General features: G+C 40.4%; 1 protein-coding gene across 4 annotated transcripts in view; it reads left to right on the top strand.

Annotated features, from left to right (window-relative positions):
* The window catches only part of IDE (insulin degrading enzyme), a 111,694-nt gene extending 96,452 nt beyond the window's left edge, over positions 1-15,242 (top strand). For all 4 annotated transcript variants that reach the window (XM_023240740.2, XM_023240739.2, XM_023240741.2 and 1 more), the window contains exons 18-25: positions 1,461-1,552; positions 2,571-2,682; positions 5,565-5,732; positions 7,351-7,623; positions 8,673-8,734; positions 11,362-11,434; positions 12,162-12,229; positions 12,923-15,242. In XM_023240740.2, coding sequence (XP_023096508.1) covers positions 1,461-1,552; positions 2,571-2,682; positions 5,565-5,732; positions 7,351-7,623; positions 8,673-8,734; positions 11,362-11,434; positions 12,162-12,229; positions 12,923-13,018 — 944 coding nt within the window. In that variant the 3' untranslated portion in view covers positions 13,019-15,242. The remainder of the gene's footprint in view (positions 1-1,460; positions 1,553-2,570; positions 2,683-5,564; positions 5,733-7,350; positions 7,624-8,672; positions 8,735-11,361; positions 11,435-12,161; positions 12,230-12,922) is intronic.
* Positions 15,243-26,133: the final 10,891 nt, after the last annotated feature.

The raw sequence follows: 26,133 nt of genomic DNA, 5'->3' as shown, positions 1-26,133 counted from the left end.
CAGCTCATTTCAGTGTAGGCAGAGAGAGTAAGTGTTGTGGCCGAGGTCTGCAGAGAGTGTCAAGGGGTCTGGAGAACAAGTATGCACTTTAGATTTAGACCACTGGTCAAATGCAGCTGTACAACATACTAGCATGATGCCTTTGGGCAAGAAATTTCAATGTTCTTCACTTCAGTTTTCTCACCTTTAAAACAGGGATGAGTAGTACATACTTTATAAGATAACATGTATGAAATGATACACCCAGAGTAACCACTTGTTAATTCCCTTCCTGTGTCTCTCTTTGAATTTCAGTCTCTATTTTTAGCAGCCATTGCAGCAGTTATTAGTATGATGTCCTAATGGAGAAGGAACAGCTCTTTCTTATTAAAGAATTGAATCAATACATGTAAAAGGAATGAGGGGAGTAGAAAATCAGTATTGTGATACCATAATTGATACAGGCAATATGCACTGTTGGATGCTAAAATTAATGAGTAAGGGAAAACAGGATATGTGTATAGTCTCAAAGTATATTTCCCTGAAAATAAATATTTATTAATTACAGTGGGGAAAATAGGCATTGATGGGCAAGTGGCATTACCTAATTGCTTGTAGAACATACATGAGTTACTCTATTATAACTGAAAGATGAAAATAGTCCTTTTACAGTAAACACATCTGGCAGACCACCTTAACCACATGATTAGTGTTCACTAGTACGACAGCATATCAACATCATGTACTGCTGATGTGATGCATTGATAAGGGCACATTACCTCTGTGGTATTCTTCCTAGTAGTTGGGTAGTTAAGCTTAGTTTAGTCACGGAAAAACACTGGAAAAACTCAAATGGCACTCTGTAAAGTAATTGAACAGTATTCTTCAAAAATCTTAAGATTATAGGGGCACTCAGCTCAGGTCATGATCTCATGGTTTGTGAGTTCAATCCCTGCAGTGGGTTCTGTGCTGTCTGTGCAGAGCCTGCTTCAGATCCTCTGTTCCCACCCCCCCCCCCCATCCCCCTGCCGCACCTCCTCTGCTCATGCTCCCTCTCTTTCTGTCTCTCAAAAATAAAAATAAATAAAAGTTAAAAAATGTTGTTTTTGAAATCTTAAGATCTTAAAAGATAAGGAAAGACAGGAACTGGCACAGACTAGAGGAAACATAGGCACTGAGGACACATAACTAAATGCAAAGTGGAATCATGGATTATATCGTGGAACAGAAAAAAGAGTATTAGGAGAAACTGAAATCAAATAAAGACTGCATTAGTTAATAGTATTAAAGCAGTGCTAATTTCTTAGTTTTGATCACTATATGGTGGTTATGAGAGATACTAACATTAAGGCAAACGGTAAAAAGGTATATTGGAACTCTCTGTACTGTTTTTCTAACTGTTCTGTAAGTATTAAATTAGCTCAGAGTGTTGTTTGTTTTAGCCTCATAGGGAGAGCTCACTATTTTTTACACCTCTACAGATGTCACCCTTCCTCGCCTTAAGGCCTTCATACCTCAGCTCCTGTCACGGCTGCACATTGAAGCCCTTCTCCATGGAAACATAACAAAGCAGGTGGGTGGTTGAGGGTTTAGTGGTCTTTTATGGAGCAGTGTAAGAGATTTTTTTTTACCCTGGCTTCAGAGTATTCACCACCGCAGTGTGATTATAAGCACATTAGTGTTGACTCAACCTTCTCTGCTCTGTGGAGGAAAACAGGAGAGGGTATAAGGGAAGAGAATGATGGTGGTTAACTATGGACCTATTTTCATGATTGCCTGCTCTGCTCTCGCCTGCCTTGTGCAGTCACAGGAGGAAATGGAAATAATTATCCCTACTCTGTGCAGGACAGCAGGACTGTGAAGTGGATAAGAGCACGTGGTGTAGAATCAGCCTGGGTTTAAATCCTGACTCTGCCACAAACTAGCTGCTTATTCTTCTGAAAAGGTGTTAACCTCTCAGTACTCAGTTTCCTTATCTGTACATTAGAGTTTAAAGATGAAGTGAAATGGTGCATGCCAAATGTGTAGCCCCTAGAAGACTCTCTAGAATTCCCACTGTGGAACTCTGGCAGCCTCTCTCAAGACCCCACACTTCTCTGCTACTCTGCTATCCTGCCTCCAAAACAGTATGCCCAAGGTCAGATGCTAGTAACTGGCAGAGACAGGATTTTTCACTAAAGTCAGTTTTATTTATTAAAAAGCCTATACTCACTTCTTTTGCTTTGCTGCAACCCCAAGTATCTGTGGTCAGGGTCAGTTACTTGGGACCAACTTTCCATCCCCAGTGCCTCTCCAACTTTGGCAGTACCTTTTCCCACAGCATCAAGATCATTGTTGATGCTGGTCTTGGTCTCTCTTTCTCCACCTCTCCCATACTGAGTGTATTGCCAATTGACGAATTCAGTTTTTTCCATTTGAATAAGATCAAATATGTTTAGGGTTTAAGAATCCATCTTTATGATAAACTAGCTTATTTCACAAGTGTGTTGTTTTCACACTGCATTGGCCACCGTCCAATATGCTATTTTTATTTTCACAAACAAGATACATTTGTGGTTTTGTATGGTGCTATTCCGTGTCCTTTTCCACAGGCTGCACTAGGAATCATGCAGATGGTTGAAGACACCCTTATTGAACATGCTCATACGAAACCTCTCCTTCCAAGTCAGCTGGTTCGGTATAGAGAAGTTCAGCTTCCTGACAGTAAGTTGGAATGTTGTAACTTTGGTAATGGACTACTTTGACATAATGTCGTGGGTGATTATAGATGGGTTGAAGTCACCTGGATGAGAACACAATTTTACAGTAAAGCTCTACTGGGATCCTTTACTGTTTATATAAGTATGGTTAAAGGTAGGTAATTCTGCCAAAAATTCTTCTGTAGGAAGGTCAAAAAGGTGAAATTGGAGGTAGGTGATTATTTTGATGAGAATGACATTAGAATTGACTGGTAATTGGATGTAGAAGAGTTAGGAGGTAAGAAAAATTACAAAGCTAAAGAGATGTTGACTCTGAAGCATGAAATAAAATCTGTTTATGAAAATTGGAAACTAGAATCATAATACTGATGGGAAGTCCATAGGAGTCTTTGGCAGAAATAGTTTTAGGAAACTCACAGGTACAAATAACAGCATGTATTTGTGACATGCATATTTTATAAGGAATTAGCATAAAATAATGGATAATAATTAATATATTGGAGTTTGCAGTGTTGGATTGCCTTTGTATTAACCATGGTTTCTTTTGATTAAGCATTGTTTTCAGTTATTGTTCAAAATTATGTAGTGGGTAGTAAATTAGACTTGGGATGAAAAGCATTGATTTTTTTGTGTGTGTTCTTTTGTTTTTGTTTGTAGCTAAACTTGATTGCTGGCTGTTGCCCACACATGCGTGGTCTGTGCCCCCACTACCACTATGTATCCTCCTGAAATAGTGCTCCCTTTCCTTCACTCTCTCCCTTATGGACATCTATCCCCCTCCATCTCCATTGTTAGACTGTACATTTGTTAAGGTTGGGGCTGTGTCTGGTTCCTTTGAGAAGCTGTTAAAGGTGCTTGAGCATGGTGTTACCTCAGAATATTGTTGTTGAAAGCTCAAACATACCTTGAGCACAGCTCTCTTCTTCACAGCCAGTCATCACAGACCTAGTAACGTTTCATTTCAAACTTCTGCTAGTTTGTTCCTCTCTCACCACAGCATGGAAGAGAAGCACAGTCAGAATCTGCCATTCAGAAACCATAGCACTTGGGCGTTGGGCAAAGTGAGGCCAGTCCAGAGACAGAATTTCAAAGTGAAATCTGTCTTTCCTACTTTTTTTTTTTTTTTTAAGTTTTTGGTTGTTTTTTTTTTTTATTCATTTTGAGAGAGAGAGAGCATGAGCAGGGGAGGGACAGAAGGAGGGAGGGAGGGAGGGAGGGAGGGAGAGAGAGAGAGAGAGAGAGAGAGAGAGAGAGAGAGAGAGAGAGAATGAATATGAATGAGAATCTCAGGCAGGCTCTGCACTGTCAGTACAGAGCCCTCTGCAGGGCTCGAACTCACCAACTGTGAGGTCATGACCTGAGCCAAAATCAGGAGTAGGATGCTTAACTGATGCGCCACCCAGGCGCCTTTCACACCTCTTTTTATTACACTTCCTGCTTCCTCTCTCCTCTCTTAGGGCCTTACCTCTTTTGCCTTCCAAGTGCCTCACAAATTGTCCCGTGCTCAAAAATAACTCTGTTCAATAAGAGACTCTTTAAATATGGAAAACAAACAGAGGGTTACTGGAGGGGTTGTGGGAAGGGGGACGGGCTAAATGGGTAAGGGGCATTAAGGAATCTACTCCTGAAATCATTGTTGCACTATATGCTAACTAACTTGGATGTGAATTTTAAAAAATAAATTAAGTACAAATTAAAAAAAGAAAAAAAACCTCCGTTCACATCCCATTCTCCAAATGTTAGGTGTTAGGAAATCATTCTAAGCCAGATGTGAATGTCTCACACAGTCCTTCACTTAACTTTCCATGAGACAATATTTACAGTTTAAAAAGACAATGTTTAGGCGTTGTGAAGGAGACATTTGGGGATAGACATGAAAAAGCTAGAAGTTGGGAGGGGGCGGTTGCAGTAGCTTTATAGACTGTATTCCCCTTCCTCTTCTGATAAGAAATAACGTAGTGCTGCCAGTATATGATTAGAAAGTTTGACTGTTGGTCAGATTTATCTCCTCAGAAAAATAATATAGGTTAAATACGACTCCAGACTTGTCTACCTCCCTTCGCAGTTGATGTCTAAATTATCATCTATGAGGGTGAACAAACACATCATTACTATTCTGAGAAACCCTTATTTGTGAGTCTTACACTAAATACTAAACACAATATATGCTTGGTCACATTTATTCCTCATGAAGTGAAGTTATCAAATCATAAAGCATGATCATCTGGTCGTAACTCTGATGAGATATTTGATCAACACATCTGAGTTTTAGTCTTGGGTCTTCACCATTCCAATTTGGTGTTCTTAGACAAGTCACCCCCTTCTTAGGTGCTTAGCTTCTTCATCTCTAAAGTGAGGTGTTAGACTAAGTTACCTCTAAGTGTTGAACACATGTGTGTAAATTTGTGAAATGACCTTTATTGTGGGTGTTGGTAAACGGTGTTCAGAATAAAATGCTAAATGAAAATGCAAGATAATAAAGACACAACTAGTAATTTAAAAAACGGTTTTGTATGGTATTGAAACATAAGTGGTGGTGCCATTAAGGTTCTTATATGTATTAGCTGGTTCTGGTGTAGTATATACACTAACTTGTACATTGTATTAACTGTGGATCTTAGCATTAATACTTAACTATAAAATTGGTCTTTTGTAAGTTCTTTGCCCTTTAAATTCAGTGAATGTTTATTGAGGGCCTGCCAAGTTTAGATTGCTGCATTAGGATTCCCTTAGGTAAGTTAACAGAATTTCGCATTCTTAATAATTTAATTGCAGTTTGGAATTGCTGAAAAGCACTAACTAAATTGGACAGCTTTAAAAAGCCAGATAAAACATTGACTTTGTTAAACCCTAAATAAGTTTTTTTTCTCTTTTTGAAACTTCTAGGAGGATGGTTTGTGTATCAGCAGAGGAATGAAGTTCACAATAACTGTGGCATCGAGATATACTATCAGACAGACATGCAGAGCACCTCAGAGAATATGTTTCTAGAGCTCTTCTGTCAGATCATCTCTGAGCCTTGCTTCAACACCCTGCGCACCAAGGAGCAGCTGGGTGAGAGGGAGGTGGGGACTGGCCCAGTACCATAGACCTTGAGCAACCGTTGTCCTCAGAAAATATGCTCCACGTGGATAGTCCTCTTGCATGGTGGTGCAGGCTTGCTGTATTGACAGAGGCTTGTGAAAACCTTGTTTGTGGGGAATCCACTCCTAAAAGATAAGCACTTAACATGTCATGGACATTAAAGCAGTTCTTAAGGCGAAGACAGTGTGTTTACAGAATGTACATGTCATAAAGAAGACATTTTGGGTAAGGGAAGATGCTTAGGGCAGACTATTTATTAGGGGTGGCAAGATGGGAAGCAAGCCATCCAGAGAAGCTTAGATTTGGGAAACTTTGGGTTCCCAGATGGCAGGAATTATCTCTTAATCATCTTTGTATCCCAAGCCTGGTCCCATAGAAGGTACTCAGTAAGTGTTTGTTGAGAAAGTGTTTCTGGCACAGTTTTAGGCACTGTTAAAAGTCCTCGAGATCCTGGCAGGTTTAATCAATGAGAAAATAAAGAAACCCCAGCAATGACTGGGAGGAACCAATGAAAAAGGATTTGGGTGAGTCTTTCCAAGTATTTTCATTTTTTAAGTAACCACCATGGTAGCTGCTGGACATGGAAATGGATAAGTTAGAGATGGTCCTTCCCTTCAAGGAGCTCACGGTCTAATCAGGAGGGCAGACCTATAAAGGAATAGTTACAGTGCAGTGTGACAAATATTACTGAGAGTCTTCAGATTCTAAAGGTCATGCCGAAGATAGTGACTTCCTCAGAAGTGGGGTGGGACCCCAAGGCTCCACAGGTCTGAGGATGTGGTTCAGGACAGAGCAGCTGAAGGAGGCAAGCCACGAGCTCAGTTTAGGAAAGATGTCAAAGGGTGGTAATGCGTGAGCTCACAAGATGACAATGGAAACGTGACCTTCTGTTGGTCTTCAGAGGGTTTTAGTCTGAATGCAGTTGGTCCAGGAATGAATTCACATAAGGAACTTGGATATGAAAGGGAACAGAGCTGGAACAATGGTTAGAGGATGAAAATGAGTTCATTTTATACTAGGGATGGTAATAACTTTCACACAGAGAGATGATTAACCAGCAGACAGTGAGGAGTTATGGGATGGGAGATTGAGTGATGAATAAGATTTTTTCCTTCCCACGCCCCCCCCCCCCAAGAGAAAGAATTCTCTCCCAACTTTCTAACTATTCTTTTTTAAATTTTTTTTTTTCAACATTTATTTATTTTTGGGACAGAGAGAGACAGAGCATGAACGGGGGAGGGGCAGAGAGAGAGGGAGACACAGAATCGGAAACAGGCTCCAGGCTCTGAGCCATCAGCCCAGAGCCTGACGCGGGGCTCAAACTCACGGACCGTGAGATCGTGACCTGGCTGAAGTCGGACGCTTAACCGACTGCGCCACCCAGGCGCCCCTCTAACTATTCTTCAGAGAGCCCTTTTGCTCTACCCTTAGGAACTTATGATATCCTAATTGTTTATGTTTCTTCAGAGGTGAATAACATAGAGCCCAAAAGTAGATTTTATTGCTCTGACAGGATAAGTTTTGAAGGATTAAAAGTGACCGGAGTCTCAGGCGCCAGGGTCCTGACTGGCCGGTGTTTGTGTTTCAGGCTATATCGTCTTCAGCGGGCCTCGTCGAGCCAACGGCATACAGGGCTTACGATTCATCATCCAGTCAGAAAAGCCTCCTCACTACCTAGAAAGCCGAGTGGAAGCTTTCTTAATCACCATGGAGAAGTCCATAGAGGACATGACAGAAGAGGCTTTTCAAAAACACATTCAAGCATTAGCAATTCGTCGACTAGACAAACCAAAGAAACTGTCTGCAGAGTGTGCTAAATATTGGGGGGAAATCATCTCCCAGCAATACAATTTCGACAGAGGTAAGGCACAATTAGGGCCCCAACATTTATGGCATATAAGTGTAACATTTGAGGTCACCAAGGCTATTCTACAAAACGGTGGTTGTTTTGTAGGTGATGTTCCGGTTACTAATTTGGTGGTGTGGAGTGTCATACTTCTAAAGAACCATCGCTTTAACATAAGAGCAGTTTTTATTAGAAACTTTATCTTTTTTTCTTCTCCAAAATTGGAGCTGGATCTTCCTGTATCTCATAATAATACAGTAAGAATAAATCTAATTTCACTTTTTGTGTTTAGTCAGTATGCCCTGAGGCTCTGAGCACAGGCTTGCGGTTATCTATTTCCCATAACACCGCAAAAAGAAAAAGGAAAATTTGCAGAGATAAGTGCTGCCCTGGAGGCACAGGGCTTCAAACAGATGCCTGTAGGGATTACCAAAAATGTGTCGGGGCTTTTACACTGGGGACAGCTGTGCTTCCTGAAGTCTCCTGCTTACTGACTTCCTTGGTGTTTCTTCTAGAGCAGAAATCAACAATGCAGAGCGCTAAGCCGCACCAGAAGTTGGGGGTTCGGGGGGGGGGGTTGGGTTGTGTTCTCATTCTGACACCAACAGCCTGAAGATCTTTGGCCAAGACACCTTTTTGAGGGCCTCGGTTTTCTTACCTGTAATTTTTTTAGCAGTTGGAGTCACTGTTAATGGTAATTGTACTGACCATCTATTGAACATTTGCCGTAAGTGCAGCATCGTGTTACTGTCATTCATCATTTTCCTTAGTTCTCACTACAGACCCATTAAGTAGTTATTATCCCCAATTTCCGGAGGAGGAAACAGAGGCTCAGAAAAATTGACACAACTAGCCTAAAGATCCACTAGTTCAGAAGTAGAGAGCCAGGCTATCTTCTTACTCCTTACTTGATATTTATTCCCTGACTACTTGCAAGAACAGATGATCACTTAAAAATACAGAGACCTAAGAACATTGGAGTGAAATGTATTGTCATTTAATGTAGTATTCTGGGCTACTTAAGATGGAAATATTAGTAAATTATTGTTTGATTGCTTTTTCAGATAACACAGAAGTTGCATATTTAAAGACACTTACCAAGGAAGATATCATCAAATTCTACAAGGTAAGTTGAATTTGTATGTTTAGATTTTGACTCATAAGCAAATATTATATATGCTGTGTGGTTTGTTACTGCTTTGAACTTAGTGCCCTGCTTAGAGCTGCAGCCTTAGTCAGGTCACCTTCTCCAAAGGTTCTTTTACATGTGAGGCAGCAGTGGGAGCATGTGTGGCTTCTGAATGCAGACCCAGGGCTCATCGCTGGCGAGATAGCCCTGTGACCTCAGCCAGGGGGCTTAAGCTTCTAAGTCTCAGTTTCCTCACTTACAAAATAGAGATTAGTAGGAGTATTAATTGAAATGAGGTGCATAAAGTGATTGGCACTTAGCAGAATTTAATAAATGGTCTCCATTACTGTGGTCTCTTCATTAGTAATTCTCAGCCTCAGTTTTTACATGTTTTAATCAGAATACTTTAATGTTTTCCTCATTGATATTATAAGTTTTAGTTGTGTTTATTTATTGCTTAAGACTATTTGCTTTGTGAGGTTAGGTATCTGTTCTCAGTTGCTTGCAAGAAAGGGTGATCATATTAGCTCTTTTTGGTTTCTGAGGGATTCATTTTAAGGCATTCTTAGTTGTGGGTGTTTAAAAAGAGTGATGTCCTGATATAACTTACTCTAGGGTTTCCAGAAGCAGTGAAGATTTTTTCTTTCCCTCCACAACGTCTATTATTCATTGGAATTACAAGTAGTACCTAATTATTGAATTTGTAAGAATAGTTATAAGACTGAGTCGATTTTGTCTTAAAAATGAGAGTTTTGTTACCAAGCCTAAACTAAGTCTAGAACATCATTTCCCTTGCTGTATTCCATGGTACACTAGTTTTCTACAAGATATTAGTAGGGACACATACAAAAAAGGGTTTCATGACCATGTAAGTGTGGGAAAGACTACACTCTTTATTCCTGTTTTTGGAGAATTACAGAGCATGTTAACATTTAAAAGTTCTAAGAAGCCCCATACTAAAGATTTCTTTAGCCCAGCATTTAATTTATATTAACAAAACTCCCTAAAGAGATTCATCATGGACCTGTTTGTTTTTCCCCCACAGAATACCTATCAAGTGTTTCCTGGGACTCCAGTGTTCCTTAGAATATAGCTTGCAAGAAAAATGGTTTGCTTATTGGCTGGTTTGTGTTTAGAAAGATGGAGATTGTCCAGAATTGTTCAGGAAATTGAGAATAGTCTGAAACTGAAGAAGGTGTTACAGTCTTCTACTGATAAAGGTTGATAAGAGGGCAATGAAGGCTTGGGTGAAAAGGGATCCTGAATAGACCTTGGGGAGCAAACTTTTTACTCAATAAGACAGACAATCTCAGATGAGCTGCTATATATTACTGGAGGCGGACCTGTGCTGAGCTCCTGAAAGGGGCTGGAGAGGCCAGGGCAGGCCTATGGGAGAATCTGGGCTGTCCTGCCAGCTGGAGGGAGCCATGGTCAGGTTTGTTGTCCAAACCTGATTTCCATCAGGATTTCCATCGTGGCTGCACAGGACCAGGCTTGTAATAACTGCTCCATAAACCATTATTGACCTGATTTGGCTTTGCTAATGATCTCTCTCTCTGAGGGTATGACCAGGGGAAGTTTCATCACACCTTGTGTTTTCCCTTTGGAAAAGACAGATAATGGTCTAGCATTAAGGAAAAGGTCGAGAGACACATTTCCATGGGATCTGCCAACTCACCACTCCAGATATTCATGGTATGACCTAGGGAACTCCTTCAGAGCAGTCTGCTGGAGCAGAGAGAGAAAAAGCAGGCCTTGCTTTCTGATGCCATCACTATGAACTACGTGACTTGAGCAAGTCGTCATACTTCCCTGTGTCTCAGAGTTCCGTATCTCTAAAACAGGATCCTCACAACACTTAGCTTATAGAGGGTCGAGTGAGCTAATGCAGGAGAGTGCCTGACGCAAGACAGGACTCAATAAATGTTAGCTTCCTTTCTCTTCTGTTAGATGAAGATCCATAGAAGTGCCCTGGTGCAGAATCTAAGAAGGTGTGGGACACCTCGGTGGCTCAGTCTGTTAGGCGTCCGACTGCGGCTCAGGTCATGATCTCACTGCTCATGAGTTTGAGCCCCTCGTTGGGCTCTGTATTCACAGCTCAGAGCCTGGAGTCTGCTTCAGATTCTGACTCCCGTCTCTCTGCCCCTCTCCTGCTTGCACGTATGCTCTGTCTCTCAAATATAAAAAAAATAAAAAATTTTTTAATAAAAAAAAAAGAATCTAAGAAGGTTCTAGAGGAGCAGGCATTGTGCTCGTCCCTTGACTGAGCTCAGGCCTTCGCCTCTGTAGTCATTAGCGATCACTGGATGTGGCCCTGCATCACACCCCGATGAGTATTAGGCTAGGTTTTTAATCCCAGCCCAGCTACCTCTTAACTGTAGGAGTTTGAATGCATCACATAATATCCTTGGACTCCATTTTATCATTTGTAAAATGGGGCTAATAGTAATTCTTGCCTACCTAACCTAATTTTCGTAGAGTTTAAATGAAATACTCTAAGTGAGGGGAAACATCTTTTCTGTTTCTGGCTATGTGAGAGCTGATTCTTCATAGTGGTAAAAGAGTACTTCATTTTAGGTTCCTTAGTGGGGCAGAAGGGTGACCTTGCTGTTCTTTCTTCCTAGGAAATGTTGGCAGTAGATGCCCCAAGGAGACATAAAGTATCCGTCCATGTTCTTGCCAGGGAAATGGATTCCTGTAAGTATTGAATATGGACTTTTTGTAAAGTATGTTTTTGGGCACATGATGGCTGTCCCTTGCCATAGACACATCCCTTAAAGAGCACCAGAAAGTAAATAGGTAGAGAAGGGGACCAACTGGAGACAGGGTCTACTCTATCAAAGCAAAAATATGGGGAAAAGGGAAATGAGGCAGTGAAGGAAACAGCCAGCGTTAGGTGGCACAATGCCATCCTGGCCCTGGCTTTACAAGAAAACACAGCTAGTTGCTGGTAGGACGTCTTCACAGAAGCTGTGTGGAACCACTGCATGTGAGGAGGAAGAGCAAATAGTTCATTCGCTCAGTCTTTCCATCTTCTATCTCTGAATGGCCAAGATTTACTCCATAGTCATATCTCACCTGGCCTTCTGGGTTGTTTTACTGGATCCTTCCTGGTGGTCAGAGACCAGTGAGTGCAGATGTGGGCACTAAAGTTGCTGTGGGCGAGGCTTCATAGCCATGGTAACATGATGAGCCATCGTTGGGGAGAGTCTGGATAAGACGTAGAGCCAGCAGTCAAGGTCTTGGGGAGCAGGCAGCCTGGGAGGACATGGGCCTGGTACAGTTTCTTAATGAGCTGAGTCCGGTTTCAGTTTGTTGTTGTTGTTGTTGTTGTTGTTGTTGTTGTTGTTGTTGTTGTTGTTTTCAATTGCTCTTGTATGCCAGTATTTATTAGGTAAGAAGTAAACCTTTCATTTTCTCACAGGTCCTGTCGTTGGAGAGTTCCCATGTCAAAATGATATAAATTTGTCACAAGCACCAGCCTTGCCACAAGTAAGACATGCAAATGTCATTTTAGATTGCATGGTTAGAGGACTTCTCACATAGAAGGAGCTTGTTCAGCAGGACACGTAAGACTAGAAGTATCAGGTCACCACGTGTTTGAGCCTCTACTTTATATTCCTCCCTAAATGTGAGGTCGCCATCTGACAGCTCCCAGGGGAGGAGAGTGGGGGGTGGTGGGGGGGGGGGTCACGCCTTTGTCATCTACGGAAAGACTCAGCCTCTGACCTGGTTTGCTTTTGCTTCTAGTTTGAGCAGTTATGTTACTCTGCAGCGAGTCCTCTCCAGCCACGCCTGTACCTTGCCCTTTCCCCAGTGCCTGCATGTCTTTAATCCTCTGGAGAGGTTGGCATTTACTGGCAGTGTGACCAGGCCCTTGCTGAGTGGGCACGTCAGCCTCTGCCGTTCTGCTGAGGTCTTGGTGTGTGCCAGCTCTGGCGTCCCAGCCCTTGTGTGCCCAGAGAAGAGCCAGGGATCTTCTTTCTGGTCCTGGGTCCCACTGGGGACACTCCCCATAGGTTTGCATAGACCCTCTGGCCCTGATGATCCAGGAAGATCAGATCATAATATGTGGGGTAGAAACGAGTGTGTATGTAAAAAAAAAAAAAAAAAAAAAGTTGATGTCTTATTCCATCTGCTTTTTTAGGCCATAAACACTGAGAGAAACCTTTTTCTTCTTTGCAGCCTGAAGTGATTCAGAACATGACCGAGTTCAAGCGTGGTTTGCCACTGTTTCCCCTTGTGAAACCACATATTAACTTCATGGCTGCAAAACTCTGAAGATTCCCCAAGGGTGGGAGAGTGCAAGTGGATGCATCCCTGGGTCTTCCTGGGGCCAGGGAAACAACCTTGGCCACTTTCATAGTTTCTGGTTCACTATCAGACAGACAAACAGAAAAAAAAGATGTTGTCAAATGTCATTATGTAGAATATTAAAAATCCAAAGTAATTAAATTACAGAATCTTATAGATGTAGAATATTTTTTAAATACATGCCTCTTAAATATTTTAAAATTTTTCTTTTCATTACTGAGAGAAATTTCCCTTATATAACAGTACTTAAAATGATGAATGATATTCCTATAGAATCTTCCTTCCATATTCTGTAAAATAGTCACTTGTCAGAAGAAAATATGTTAGTTTTTGGTTTTGTTTTTCTAAAAGCCTCCTAGGTTGACAGAAAAGGCTTTAAAACCTTTAGAAAGGTAATACCTTTTTAAAAACTGATTCTCAAATTTGCTTTCTACTTGGTGGTTTCATGTAAATCAATGGAGAACATTAACATTTGGCAGATAATGAAAAAAGCAAAATGATTTTCTTTTATTAGTGAAATTGCTGATTATATAAGGCATGGTTTTAATCTTTTTATAAAATTTGAACATGTTTTTTATTCAAACTAGTAAAATGCTGGAAAACCCTAGAACGCCCTACTTATTTACAATGCTAGAAATAGACTTACCCTACATCAGTTTTGTCCCAAACGGAATTTCTCAGGATTACTGTGATTTGTTTCTTTCTGATTGAATTATATTGACATTCTTGTTCATAGTCGGTTTGCAGTGTTCCCTCAGTTTTACCTTTTCCCCTCAACAACATTTGTTGTATTTATTTAATACATAGGGTCAACTTCAGATCCCACTGAGTGTGTGACATGCTTTTCCAACATCAGCTACTCTAAACACTTGTACCTTTTTACTACCATGATATTGCAATCAGTATATGAACCAAAATATTTGCCCCATTATGAATTTAAAAGACAAGTACCAAGCCACCTTTTTGAAGGTATTAAAAATAAAGCCTTGATTCTTAAATAGTGTGATCTCCAGAACACTCTCAAATCCCTTTTTGCTACCAGTCTAATATTGCCTTAAGTGTTAAGTTATTTTTTGAATATATAAATATAAACATAACAAACACAGATAACGACTGGAGTGGACTTTTAAAAAATATTTTTTTCATGAGATACTATTTTAGATGAAATTGTTACTGTAGATTTAACAGCTGTTTTGAAATATTTACTGTTGTTAAAAGTTGCTTCAAGAGAAATTGTGAATATACTTCCACATACAGGCACTGGTACCCGTAAGTGGCCCTGTTCACTAACTCAGGCAAAGTAAAGAATGGCATTTTCAAATGACATTTTACCTCGCTAGGAGTTGATTTGCCAGGACTTTTTTCTGTAGAGTCATGTCTTACAACATCTTAAGTTTTCACTTTTGCCATTTTCCAAATAATCTACATTTGGGGCAAGAATGATATAATCACAACTGTGGAGGCTGCTTTCAAAAGCAGGGCTCCATTTCTACTGTCAGATAAATGTGGTGCTGTAACTGTCTTTTTATCCCTACCTTCAGGAGCTTCCTTGTGATGAAGCCTGTCTTTGTCCATCAGAAGGTGCGTGAGTCATCGCTTCCTTCTGGTTTTATGCATTTGTAGACTATGCAGCTTTTCATCAAACTGCAAAAATAAACAAGAGGGATCTACAATTAGCCCTGAGTGTTTAAATCCACCACTGTAAGAGTAAATAAGCCACCTACCTTCTCTGTGGGAAATTATGTGCTATTGAGTAATTTTTAGCTCTTTTTTAAAAAATGGGTGAAATGTAACTGTCATTTTTATGAGAAAGTCACATGAAGAAATCTGAACAGAATCTCATGTAGTCTTCCAGGAACCTGTGATTGGGGTTCAGTGTGTTCCAGCATTGTCTGGTGTCCAAATTGGATCTAGAGCTACTGTTGGATCACTCAGGCATACTAATGGATTCACTGAAATGGGTCCAGGCTGCAATCCATGAGCAGTAACAGACTACCCCGGATACTGCGTTTTTCTCAGTGCTTAGCAAATGAGATTTGTGGAAAACAAACTAAGTTATTAGTTACTTGTGACTTTAAAAAAAAAAAAAGTCTTCTTTTCAACTAGTTGATGTGGAAGAGAGAGCATGTGACACAGCCAGTATGGTGGAGTGCTAGGGTAATCCTGTTTACAATAAATTGCCTGAATTGAACCTCTGGAGTTTGCATTTGTGTTATTTTTACAATTTTAGTGTCTAGCCTACCTCTCAGCATCCTGATTTGACAACATTTCTTGCTTTCGTTATTCCTAAGGCAGAAAGCAATGAATTAGTTTTTTGAAAAAAAAATCTTTTGAGTGCATCTGGGTGACAGTGATTTAGTCAAATAAATGGGTCAATTTCACACTCATAAGGGTGGATCGCTTTTGTCAAAGGAATCTTGGTGTGAGAGGCTGAGTTCATTGCTGTGCATATTGTCACTGACCCCAAACCCAGGAAGATTTGTCCTTTGCTTTACAGGGAAAAGAGTAAAAAGGGTAGAAAAACAAAATATTTCCTCTACAGCTAGTGTTTCGTCTTCTTGCCACATCTCCAGCAGCAGGCTAGCCAGTTATCTTGTCCAACCCCTGGCCCCTGACACCTTGTTAAGATAATCTTTCTACTAATGTGGTTGCCAGCTGGCCCAGATGGGCATTTCAAGAGGAAATGTGCTCCTTCCTCAGTTTGCAGCCTAGGACCTTGGTGCAGCCCACACAGGCAGCATTGTGCTTGGGGATGACGCAGCGGCCCTAATGAGAGGCCCAGAGCAGCACCCGCTTTTATGGCGTGGGGCAGTTTTCCCCTCGCTCACAGTGCATAGGGGAGTCATCTGAGCTCCTCACCATATACTCTAACATAGCTTCGCAGAATGTTTAGATTTATGGTGAAAACCAAGGATTCTCACTCTCATCCCCATTGTAAGGGTGGTTCCTGCCCTCCTAATCCTTCCCTGGCAGGGCTTCAGACCGGTCTGCCCCTGGACCGCCGTTATTCTGTGCTGTCTACCAAATGAACTTAATTGTCCTTGTCAACCTGAACATCATACACCCCAAGGTTTCTTGTGGCAGTGCCTGTTGGTATTCCTGAATTATTTCTGTTCCCACCCGCGTCCAGCTCTTCAGAGATATTATAGCATTTTGGACCACTCATGCCCTAAATGAACATTAACCTTATAAAGCACTTTACAGATTTCAGACCATCCTGACAGACATCTTCCACAATAATCTTTTGACACAGGACAGTGATTAAAATTGTCTCCGTCATCCCAGGTTTTCAGAGATGGGTATAGTAGACTCAGAAAGGCCAAACAGTTGGCCCAGGACCATTCAGGAAGCACAGATTCAAATCTCCACTCTGATCTTTAAACTCTAGACCTCATTGTTCCATTTCCTGTAATAACAGCTACCAAGTCCATTAACATACTGTGGGACAGAGTACAAAGGCATTTGCTTTTCTTTCTTTTTTTTTTTTTTTTTTAAGGGCATTGGCTTTTGCATTTATATGAAACTTCACCATTCTCACATGCACCTTCTTACTTACTATCCCAACCTTTGCCTGTTTTGGAGAGACTGAGACCAGACCTCACAGTTGAGGCCCCAGTCCAGTCCACCATGGTTTCCACTCTGCTGGGCCACCTTGTGGCCAATATTAACTACTGCCTGCAGGGTCTACCTATCAGGGTTGATCCAGACCCATGCCTCCTGGCCTGCTAAACTCTGAAATCATTTCAGGCTCTCCTGGTGTCCCTGGAGTGATGAGAGTATCTGGAATTCTTCAAGAAATTCAGAAAAGGGGTGTGAAGAGTAGTAGTCAAGTTCACCTGTGGCCCCACCACATTTAGATCATTTTTTGCAGTCTTTTCTGTGTGTAGAGGAGGGGGTCATATATTCAGTGTCACAACTTTTTCCTTAAATAGTCTATAATGAAATTGTTCCACATAGATACTCCTGAGGGAAAAATGTGATCTTGGTTTTTTTGTTGAGTGTTTGGTGTCCTGTACTGTAGTTTATTAAATCCTCTTTGTAGGATGTTGAAGGTGTTTTCAAACTTTGATCCATGATCCTTGTGCTGAATATGTGTGTGATTTCCTGGTTATTTCTTTAAATTGCTGGGTTATAGAATATGAATATTAACCTTTTTCAAAAATTTTTTATCTATAGAAAAAGTTGTGAAAATAATAAAATAAATTCTCATGTATCGTTACCCCATATTCACCAGTTTTATGCCTGCTATGTATTGTTCCCTCCCTCTTTTAAGTAGGTTGCAGACATCACGACTCCTTACCCCTCAGTTTGTCGCCAAGTATATAACAAAGTCAGTGTGTAGTAAGGAATTTGGCCTGACCCAAAGGAAGCCCCGGCCTTTGTCCCCTTTGTATTTGTTTAGATACAGTATGCTGGTAAACTTGACAAATGAGATAGATAAATTTCTTGAAAGACACAAATTACCAAAACAGACATGAAAAGAAATAGAAAGTTTGACTATCCCCGTATCTTTAAGAAATTGAATTACTGTTATTCCCACACAGAACATTCTAGGCTCAGATGTCTTCATTAGTGAATTCTATCAAACATTTAAGTATAAAATTATACCATCTTATGTAACATTTTAGAAAACAGGAAGAAACCCTATTAACAAAATATTAACAATTTGAATCCAGCAATGTATAAAAAGGAATTTTTATACAGTTGATTTTCAAATATACAAACCTTATTTGATGACAAAGTGAGGTTTTCTCAGGAATGCAAGGTAAGTATAATATTTGAAAATCAATTAGTATTATTTACCATAGTAACAAAATTGAAGGAAAAAACATTTAAAAAGTTCAGTAAAAGCATTTTGCAAGGTTCATCATAAAAGCTCTCAGCAAATGAATAGAAGGAAACTTTTTCAATGTAATAAAGGAAACTTATAGAATACCTACTGGTAACATCATATTTAAGGATATAATATTGAACACTCCCCCACCCCACCCCAAGACCTGCACCAAGATGAGGATGTATGCTTTTACTAGTATTCATACTTGTATTTGAGGTTTTAGTTGGTGAAGTAGATTGGAAAGGATGCGGTACAACTGTCTAGTCACAGATTAGCACATACAAAAAAAAAAAATTCCTAAGGGCCAAAAAAAAAAAAAAAAAAAAAGCTACTACTACTAATTTAAAAGGTTGCAGGAGATAAATCAACATTAAATCAATTGCGTATCAGGGCACCGGGGTGGTTCAGTCGGTTAAGTGTCTGACTCTTGATCTCAGCGCAGTTCATCATCTCATAGTTTATGAGTTCAAGCCCCACATTGGGCTCTGCGTTGGTGGCACAGTGGACCATGCTTGGGATTCTCTCTCCTCTCTGCCCCTCCCCCCCCCCCCCCCCAGCTTGTGTGCTCGCTCTCTCTCAAATAAACTTAAAATTTTTTTTTTGAAAAAAATCATTAGTAGTAAATTTATTCATTTATTTTTAAGAAAGTTTTTTTAATTGTTTAACGTTTATTACTTCTTTTTTTTATATATGAAATTTATTGACAAATTGGTTTCCATACAACACCCAGTGCTCATCCCAAAAGGTGCCCTCCTCAATACCCATCACCCACTCTCTCCTCCCTCCCACCCCCCATCAACCCTCAGTTTGTTCTCAGTTTTTAACAGTCTCTTATGCTTTGGCTCTCTCCCACTCTAACCTCTTTTTTTTTTTTTTTTTCCCTTCCCCTCCCCCATGGGTTCCTGTTAAGTTTCTCAGGATCCACCTAAGAGTGAAACCATATGGTATCTTTCTCTGTATGGCTTATTTCACTTAGCATCACACTCTCCAGTTCCATCCACATTGCTACAAAAGGCCATATTTCATTTTTTCTCATTGCCATGTAGTATTCCATTGTGTATATAAACCACAATTTCTTTATCCATTCATCTGTTGATGGACATTTAGGCTCTTTCCATAATTTGGCTATTGTTGAGAGTGCTGCTATAAACATTGGGGTACAAGTGCCCCTATGCATCAGCACTCCTGTATCCCTTGGATAAATTCCTAGCAGTGCTATTGCTGGGTCATAGGGTAGGTCTCTTTTTAATTTTCTGAAGAACCTCCACACTGCTTTCCAGAGTGGCTGCACCAATTTGCATTCCCACCAACAGTGCAAGAGGGTTCCCGTTTCTCCACATCCTCTCCAGCATCTATAGTCTCCTGATTTGTTCATTTTGGCCACTCTGACTGGCGTGAGGTGATACCTGAGTGTGGTTTTGATTTGTATTTCCCTGATAAGGAGCGACGCTGAACATCTTTTCATGTGCCTGTTGGCCATCCAGATGTCTTCTTTAGAGAAGTGTCTATTCATGTTTTCTGCCCATTTCTTCACTGGGTTATTTGTTTTTCGGGTGTGGAGTTTGGTGAGCTCTTTATAGATTTTGGATACTAGCCCTTTGTCTGATATGTCATTTGCAAATATCTTTTCCCATTCCGTTGGTTGCCTTTTAGTTTTGTTGGTTGTTTCCTTTGCTGTGCAGAAGCTTTTTATCTTCATAAGGTCCCAGTAATTCACTTTTGCTTTTAATTCCCTTGCCTTTGGGGATGTGTCGAGTAAGAGATTGCTACGGCTGAGGTCAGAGAGGTCTTTTTCTGCTTTCTCCTCTTGGGTTTTGATGGTTTCCTGTCTCACATTTAGGTCCTTTATCCATTTTGAGTTTATTTTTGTGAATGGTGTGAGAAAGTGGTCTAGTTTCAACCTTCTGCATGTTGCTGTCCAGTTCTCCCAGCACCATTTGTTAAAGAGGCTGTCTTTTTTCCATTGGATGTTCTTTCCTGCTTTGTCAAAGATGGGTTGGCCATACGTTTGTGGGTCTAGTTCTGGGGTTTCTATTCTATTCCATTGGTCTATGTGTCTGTTTTTGTGCCAATACCATGCTGTCTTGATGATGACAGCTTTGTAGTAGAGGCTAAAGTCTGGGATTGTGATGCCTCCTGCTTTGGTCTTCTTCTTCAAAATTCCTTTGGCTATTCGGGGCCTTTTTTGGTTCCATATGAATTTTAGGATTGCTTGTTCTAGTTTTGAGAAGAATGCTGGTGCAATTTTGATTGGGATTGCATTGAATGTGTAGATAGCTTTGGGTAGTATTGACATTTTGACAATATTTATTTTTCCAATCCATGAGCAAGGGAATGTCTTTCCATTTCTTTAAATCTTCTTCAATTACCTTCATAAGCTTTCTATAGTTTTCAGCATACAGATCCTTTACATCTTTGGTTAGATTTATTCCTAGGTATTTTATGCTTCTTGGTGCAATTGTGAATGGGATCAGTTTCTTTATTTGTCTTTCTGTTGCTTCATTGTTAGTGTATAAGAATGCAACTGATTTCTGTACATTGATTTTGTATCCTGCAACTTTGCTGAATTCATGTATCAGTTCTAGCAGACTTTCGGTGGAGTCTATCGGATTTTCCATGTATAATATCATGTCATCTGCAAAAAGCGAAAGCTTGACTTCATCTTTGCCAATTTTGATGCCTTTGATTTCCTTTTGTTGTCTGATTGCTGATGCTATAACTTCCAGCACTATGTTAAACAACAGCGGTGAGAGTGGGCATCCCTGTCGTGTTCCTGATCTCAGGGAAAAAGCTTTCAGTTTTTCCCCGTTGAGGCTGATGTTAGCTGTGGGCTTTTCATAAATGGCTTTTATGATCTTTAAGTATGTTCCTTCTATCCCGACTTTCTCAAGGGTTTTTATTAAGAAAGGGTGCTGGATTTTGTCAAAGGCCTTTTCTGCATCAATTGACAGGATCATATGATTCTTCTCTTTTTTGTTGTTAACGTGATGTATCACGTTGATTGATTTGCGAATGTTGAACCAGCCCTGCATCCCAGGAATGAATCCCACTTGATCATGGTGAATAATTCTTTTTATATGCCGTTGAATTCGATTTGCTAGTATCTTATTGAGAATTTTTGCATCCATATTCATCAGGGATATTGGCCTGTAGTTCTCTTTTTTTACTGGGTCTCTGTCTGGTTTAGGAATCAAAGTAATACTGGCTTCATAGAATGAGTCTGGAAGTTTTCCTTCCCTTTCTATTTCTTGGAATAGCTTGAGAAGGATAGGTATTAACTCTGCTTTAAACGTCTGGTAGAACTCCCCTGGGAAGCCATCTGGTCCTGGACTCTTATTTGTTGGGAGATTTTTGATAACCGATTCAATTTCTTCGCTGGTTATGGGTCTGTTCAAGCTTTCTATTTCCTCCTGATTGAGTTTTGGAAGAGTGTGGGTGTTCAGGAATTTGTCCTAACGTTTATTACTTCTTAGAGACAGAGCATGAGTAGGTGAGGGGCAGAGAGAGAAAAAGGGAGACACAGAATAGGAAGCAGGCTCCAGGCTCTGAGCTGTTAGCACAGAGCCTGATTCAGGGCTTGAACTCACAAACTGGTGACCTGAGCCGAAGTTGTACACTTAACCAACTGAACCACCCAGATGCCCAGGGGTAAATTTTTTTAAATATGAAAACCTGTACACTGAAAACTTCAAAACATTACTGCAAGAAATGTTTAAAAGACTTAAAGAATATATGTGTCACATCCAAGGATTGGAAGACAGTATATATATTTTTAAGTTTGTTTATTTTGAAAGAGGGAGAGAGAGAATCCCAAGTAGGCCCCATGCTGTCAGCTCAGAGCCCAACATGGGGCTCAATACCATGAACCAAAATCAAGAATCAAACACTTAATCGACTGAGCCATCCAGGAGCCCCTGGATGGGCTCTCTCTCATTTTGAGAGAGAGAGCACAGCCGGGGAGAAGCAGAGGGAAAGGTAAAGAAAGAATCCCAAGCATGGTCCACACTGTCCTGTGGAGCCTAATGCTGGGCTGAAACTCACTAACCCAAGATCATGACCTGAGCTGAAACCAAGAGTTGGACACTTAACTGAGTCACCCAGGTGCCCCCAGGAAGACTGCTTTGTTTTGTTTTGTGTATTTTTGAGACAGAGAGTGTGTGAGCAGGGGAGGGCAGAGAGAGAGGGAGACACAGCATACAAAACAAAATCCTCAGGCTCCAAGCTCCGAGCTGTCAGCACAGAGCCCAACGCAGGGCTCAAACTCAATGGACCACAAGACCATGACCTGAGCTGAAGTCAGACACTTAACCGACTGAGCCACCCAGATACCCCTCTAAGACAGTATTTTTAAGGTATCTGTTCTCCCCCATTGATTCTAAGCAATGCTTACCAAAATCCCAGCAGGCTTTTTGGGCAGATATTTATGAATTGATTTTGAAGTTTACATGGACATAGCAAAGAATCTTGAATAGCTAAAATAATTCTGGAAAAGAAGAACAAAGTTTTTCTCTCTGATAGCAAATCTTACATAAAACTATAGTAATCAAGATAGTGTGGTATTTGGCTAAGGATAGACCTATATATCAATGGAGGAGAATAGAGAGTGTACAAGTAGATCCTCGGGTTGATTTCAAATGATTTGACAAAAATGCCATGGAAATTCAATGGGAGAAAAACTGTCTTTTCAACAATGGTTGAACAATTAGATATCTTTATGGGGGAAAAAACTGAACCTCAAATCTTACCCCACAGTATATACAAAATTAACTCAAAAAAGACTTAAACAAAAACTAAAAATATAAAACTTCTATGGGGCAACATAGAAGAAAATATTTTTGAAGTTTGGTAGACAAAACTTTCTTAGAGTGCAAAAGGCACTAACCATCAAAGAAAAAATGGACAAATCGAAGCTTTTCAAGTTTGAAAACGTCTTCTGTTTAAAAGATACACATAAAGAAAATAAAAAGCGACTGACTGGGAGGAAGTATTTCCAACACTTGAAGTCAGACAAAGTACTTATATATAAGAATACGTAAGAAGAGTGCCTGGCTGGCTCAGTCAGTGGAGCCTATGACTCTTGATATCCAGGTTGTGAGTTCAAGACCCACACGGGGTGTACTGATTACCTAAAAATAGAATCTTAAAAAAAAAAGACTACATAAGAAACTGTTAAAATCAGAAGATAAAATTCTGGTAAAAGAGTCAAATAGATTCTTCACTAAAGGAGATGTAGTCAATGGTCAATTTGTACATGAAAAGACACCCAACACCATTAGTCCTCAGGGAAATGCAAATTAATACTGATAGGCAAAGCAAAACTACAGAGAGAAGATCAGTGAGTGCCTGAAGGCTGTAATTAGGAGGTAAGATCAAAGGACATAAAACTTTTAAGAGAAATGGAAATGTTCTATATCAATAAAAAGCTGGAAGACATATTTTTTTTTAAACGTTTATTTATTTTTGGGACAGAGAGAGACAGAGCATGAACGGGGGAGGGGCAGAGAGAGAGGGAGACACAGAATCGGAAACAGGCTCCAGGCTCTGAGCCATCAGCCCAGAGCCTGACGCGGGGCTCGAACTCACGGACCGCGAGATCGTGACCTGGCTGAAGTCGGAGCTTAACGACTGCGCCACCCAGGCGCCCCTGGAAGACATATTTTTGAAACAACCAAAATGAGATACAATTCCATGCAGACTAGAAGAACTAAAATGAGAAATACTGACAATACCAAGTGAGGGCTTCTAGTGTGTTTGTTTCGTTGTTTGCTTTTGGTGTGTGTGTGTGTGTGTGTGTGTGTGTGTGTGTGTTTAGAGAGAGCACAAGTGGGAGAGAAGAGCAGAGGGAGAATCTTAAGCAGGCTCCATACTCAGTGCAGAGCCTGCCCTGGGCTCAATCCCACGACCCTGGAATCACGACCTAAGCCAAAATCAAGAGTCAGATGCTCAACCGACTGAGCCACCCAGATGCCCCTCTACTGCGTATTTTTAAAAAACAACAAAATATTTATTTTCCTGCTATGGAGTAGATGCACTTGTTCTTGTAGCAAAAGGTCATATTTTGGAGAATATTTTGGAGCAGCTTTTGACAAATGTAAGGTATGGTGAGTTAGAGTTGATAATGGAAATATTTTATTAAAGTTAACATTAGAAACCAAGTGTTAATAGTTCCACTTGATGAAATGGCTGATAGGAAGAGATTTTCGGGACAACTTGAAATTCTGTTAGTGCTCAAAATGGTTTGTAAGGCAAGTGTGTTACAATTATTCTAAATACCCTATAGGAGATTATTAGCCAAAGAAATCCTGCTGTGAAGTCTTTTTTGTAAAGGGAATGGTATGTTTCAATACTTAGAATAATCACTTTCAGTCTATTTTACAAGTTTAAAATTTTATTTTTTTTTAATCACAGAAGGCTATATCTGTATGTGCTAGAAGTCATTTAGCAAGTACTTAACAAATACTATTTATTTATTTTTAACGTTTATTTATTTTTGAGAAAGAGCAGGAGCAGAGGAGGGCAGAGAGGGAGATGGACAGAGAATCCGGAGCGAACTCCACACTGACAGCAGTGAACCCGATATGCGGCTTGATCTCATGAACCATGAGATCATGACCTGAGCTGAAGTCAGACGCTCAAACAACGGAGCCACCCAGGTGCCCCAAGGCTGTTAAAATCGAGCTTTCTGGGCTCAGACCTTGTTTGCAGCAACATGGCTAAACCCACCAAGAAGGTCAGAATTGTCCGTAAATACAGGACCCATTACGGTGCCTCCCTCAGGAAAATGGTGAAGAAGATGGAAAAAAGCCAGCACACCAAGTACATTTGCTTCTTCTGTGCAAAACCAAGATGAAAAGATGAGCTGTGGGGATCTGGCATTGTGGTTCCTGCATGAAAACCGTAGCTGGTCGTTCCTGGACCTACATCGTCATTTCTGCCATCATCAGCTCTTTCCCTGGCTCTCAGTAGTGAACAAAATCTGTCTTCATCACTTTAAAGCCCGGCTTCATTTATCTTTGACAGCCTCATGGTATGGACTTCGATCTTCAGCCAATCATGGGAATCTAAATTCAGATACATTATTTCTATGCAATTTATACACCAACTCAGTAGTATAACGATTGATGGTTGCCAGTCCTGAGAAAACGTAGGGCAGTTTGGCTAGTGGCCTAGGAAGTATGTGGCTCAAGAATGCAATTTTATACTCAGACTTAACTCCCTGGTATTATGACTCCCCATATCATTTGAGGACTCTCTTTGTCCTTGGATGATCATTCTTAAACGTATTTGACTATGAGTGACCATTCACAACATTAAAAATCATTCTTGAGATACCATATGCACATGGATTATTTCTTTTAAAAAGTTACAACTCATCTTTGAAATTTTAATAGGAAATAGAGATTTTAAAATCTAGTCTAAGATAAAATATGTGGGAGTTTCAAGACATACATACCATTGATTGAGGAAGATTCAGTAGACCAGAGGTTAGAAACTGGCCTGTCACCTGTTTTGTCAATGAAGTTTTGTGAACCATAGTCATGCCCGAGATTTACACTGATATTTATTTACATTATGCCCATTTATTGATGATGACTTTCAGGTTATGATGGCAGAGCCTAGCAGTTGTGACAGAAACCCTATGGTCTGCAAAGCCTAGATACCACGTGGCTTTTTACAGAAAAAGTTAGCCAGGCCCTGCGATAGACCAGCCATCATAGAAATGCCAGTTGCTAAGTGCCGTGTATACACGAGGTGCCAAATGTGTGTGTTCATCATCAGGTGGTCTTTCCTGCCACTTCCTGGCGTATTCTTCTGGATTAAATGAGGTAGCACCACAGCGTCAGGCACACAGGTATGTTTATTGAGCTTTATTGTTTATTGAGTTTACTGTTCTCATGTGTGGCACACTTATTTTTAAAGGCAAATTATGACAAAGTGAGAGGAATGACCTAAAAGTATAATATTTTAAAAGGAAATTTCGATTAAATGTTAGCAGTGCTAACAACATCTGTTAATTCAAAACATCACTATCTGTGGGAAATGTTTTGGGAAGCACTGCCCTAGATCCTTGCTACTCAAAGTATGGGCATCACCTGGGAACTTGCTAAAAATGTAAGGATCTTGGGCCCTACCCCAGAATACTTTTATTAACAATAATTAATAACTATTAGTCTGCATTTTAAAAAGAAGCCCAGGGGATGGGGTGCCTGGGTGGCTCAGTCTGCTGAGCGTCCGACTTTCAGCTAAG

Source organism: Felis catus, chromosome D2 (genome assembly GCF_018350175.1).
Source record: "Felis catus isolate Fca126 chromosome D2, F.catus_Fca126_mat1.0, whole genome shotgun sequence".
In the NCBI taxonomy this organism is placed as follows: domain Eukaryota; kingdom Metazoa; phylum Chordata; class Mammalia; order Carnivora; family Felidae; genus Felis; species Felis catus.
Note: the sequence above shows the minus strand (reverse complement) of the source record. Positions and strands in the feature narration are given on the sequence as shown.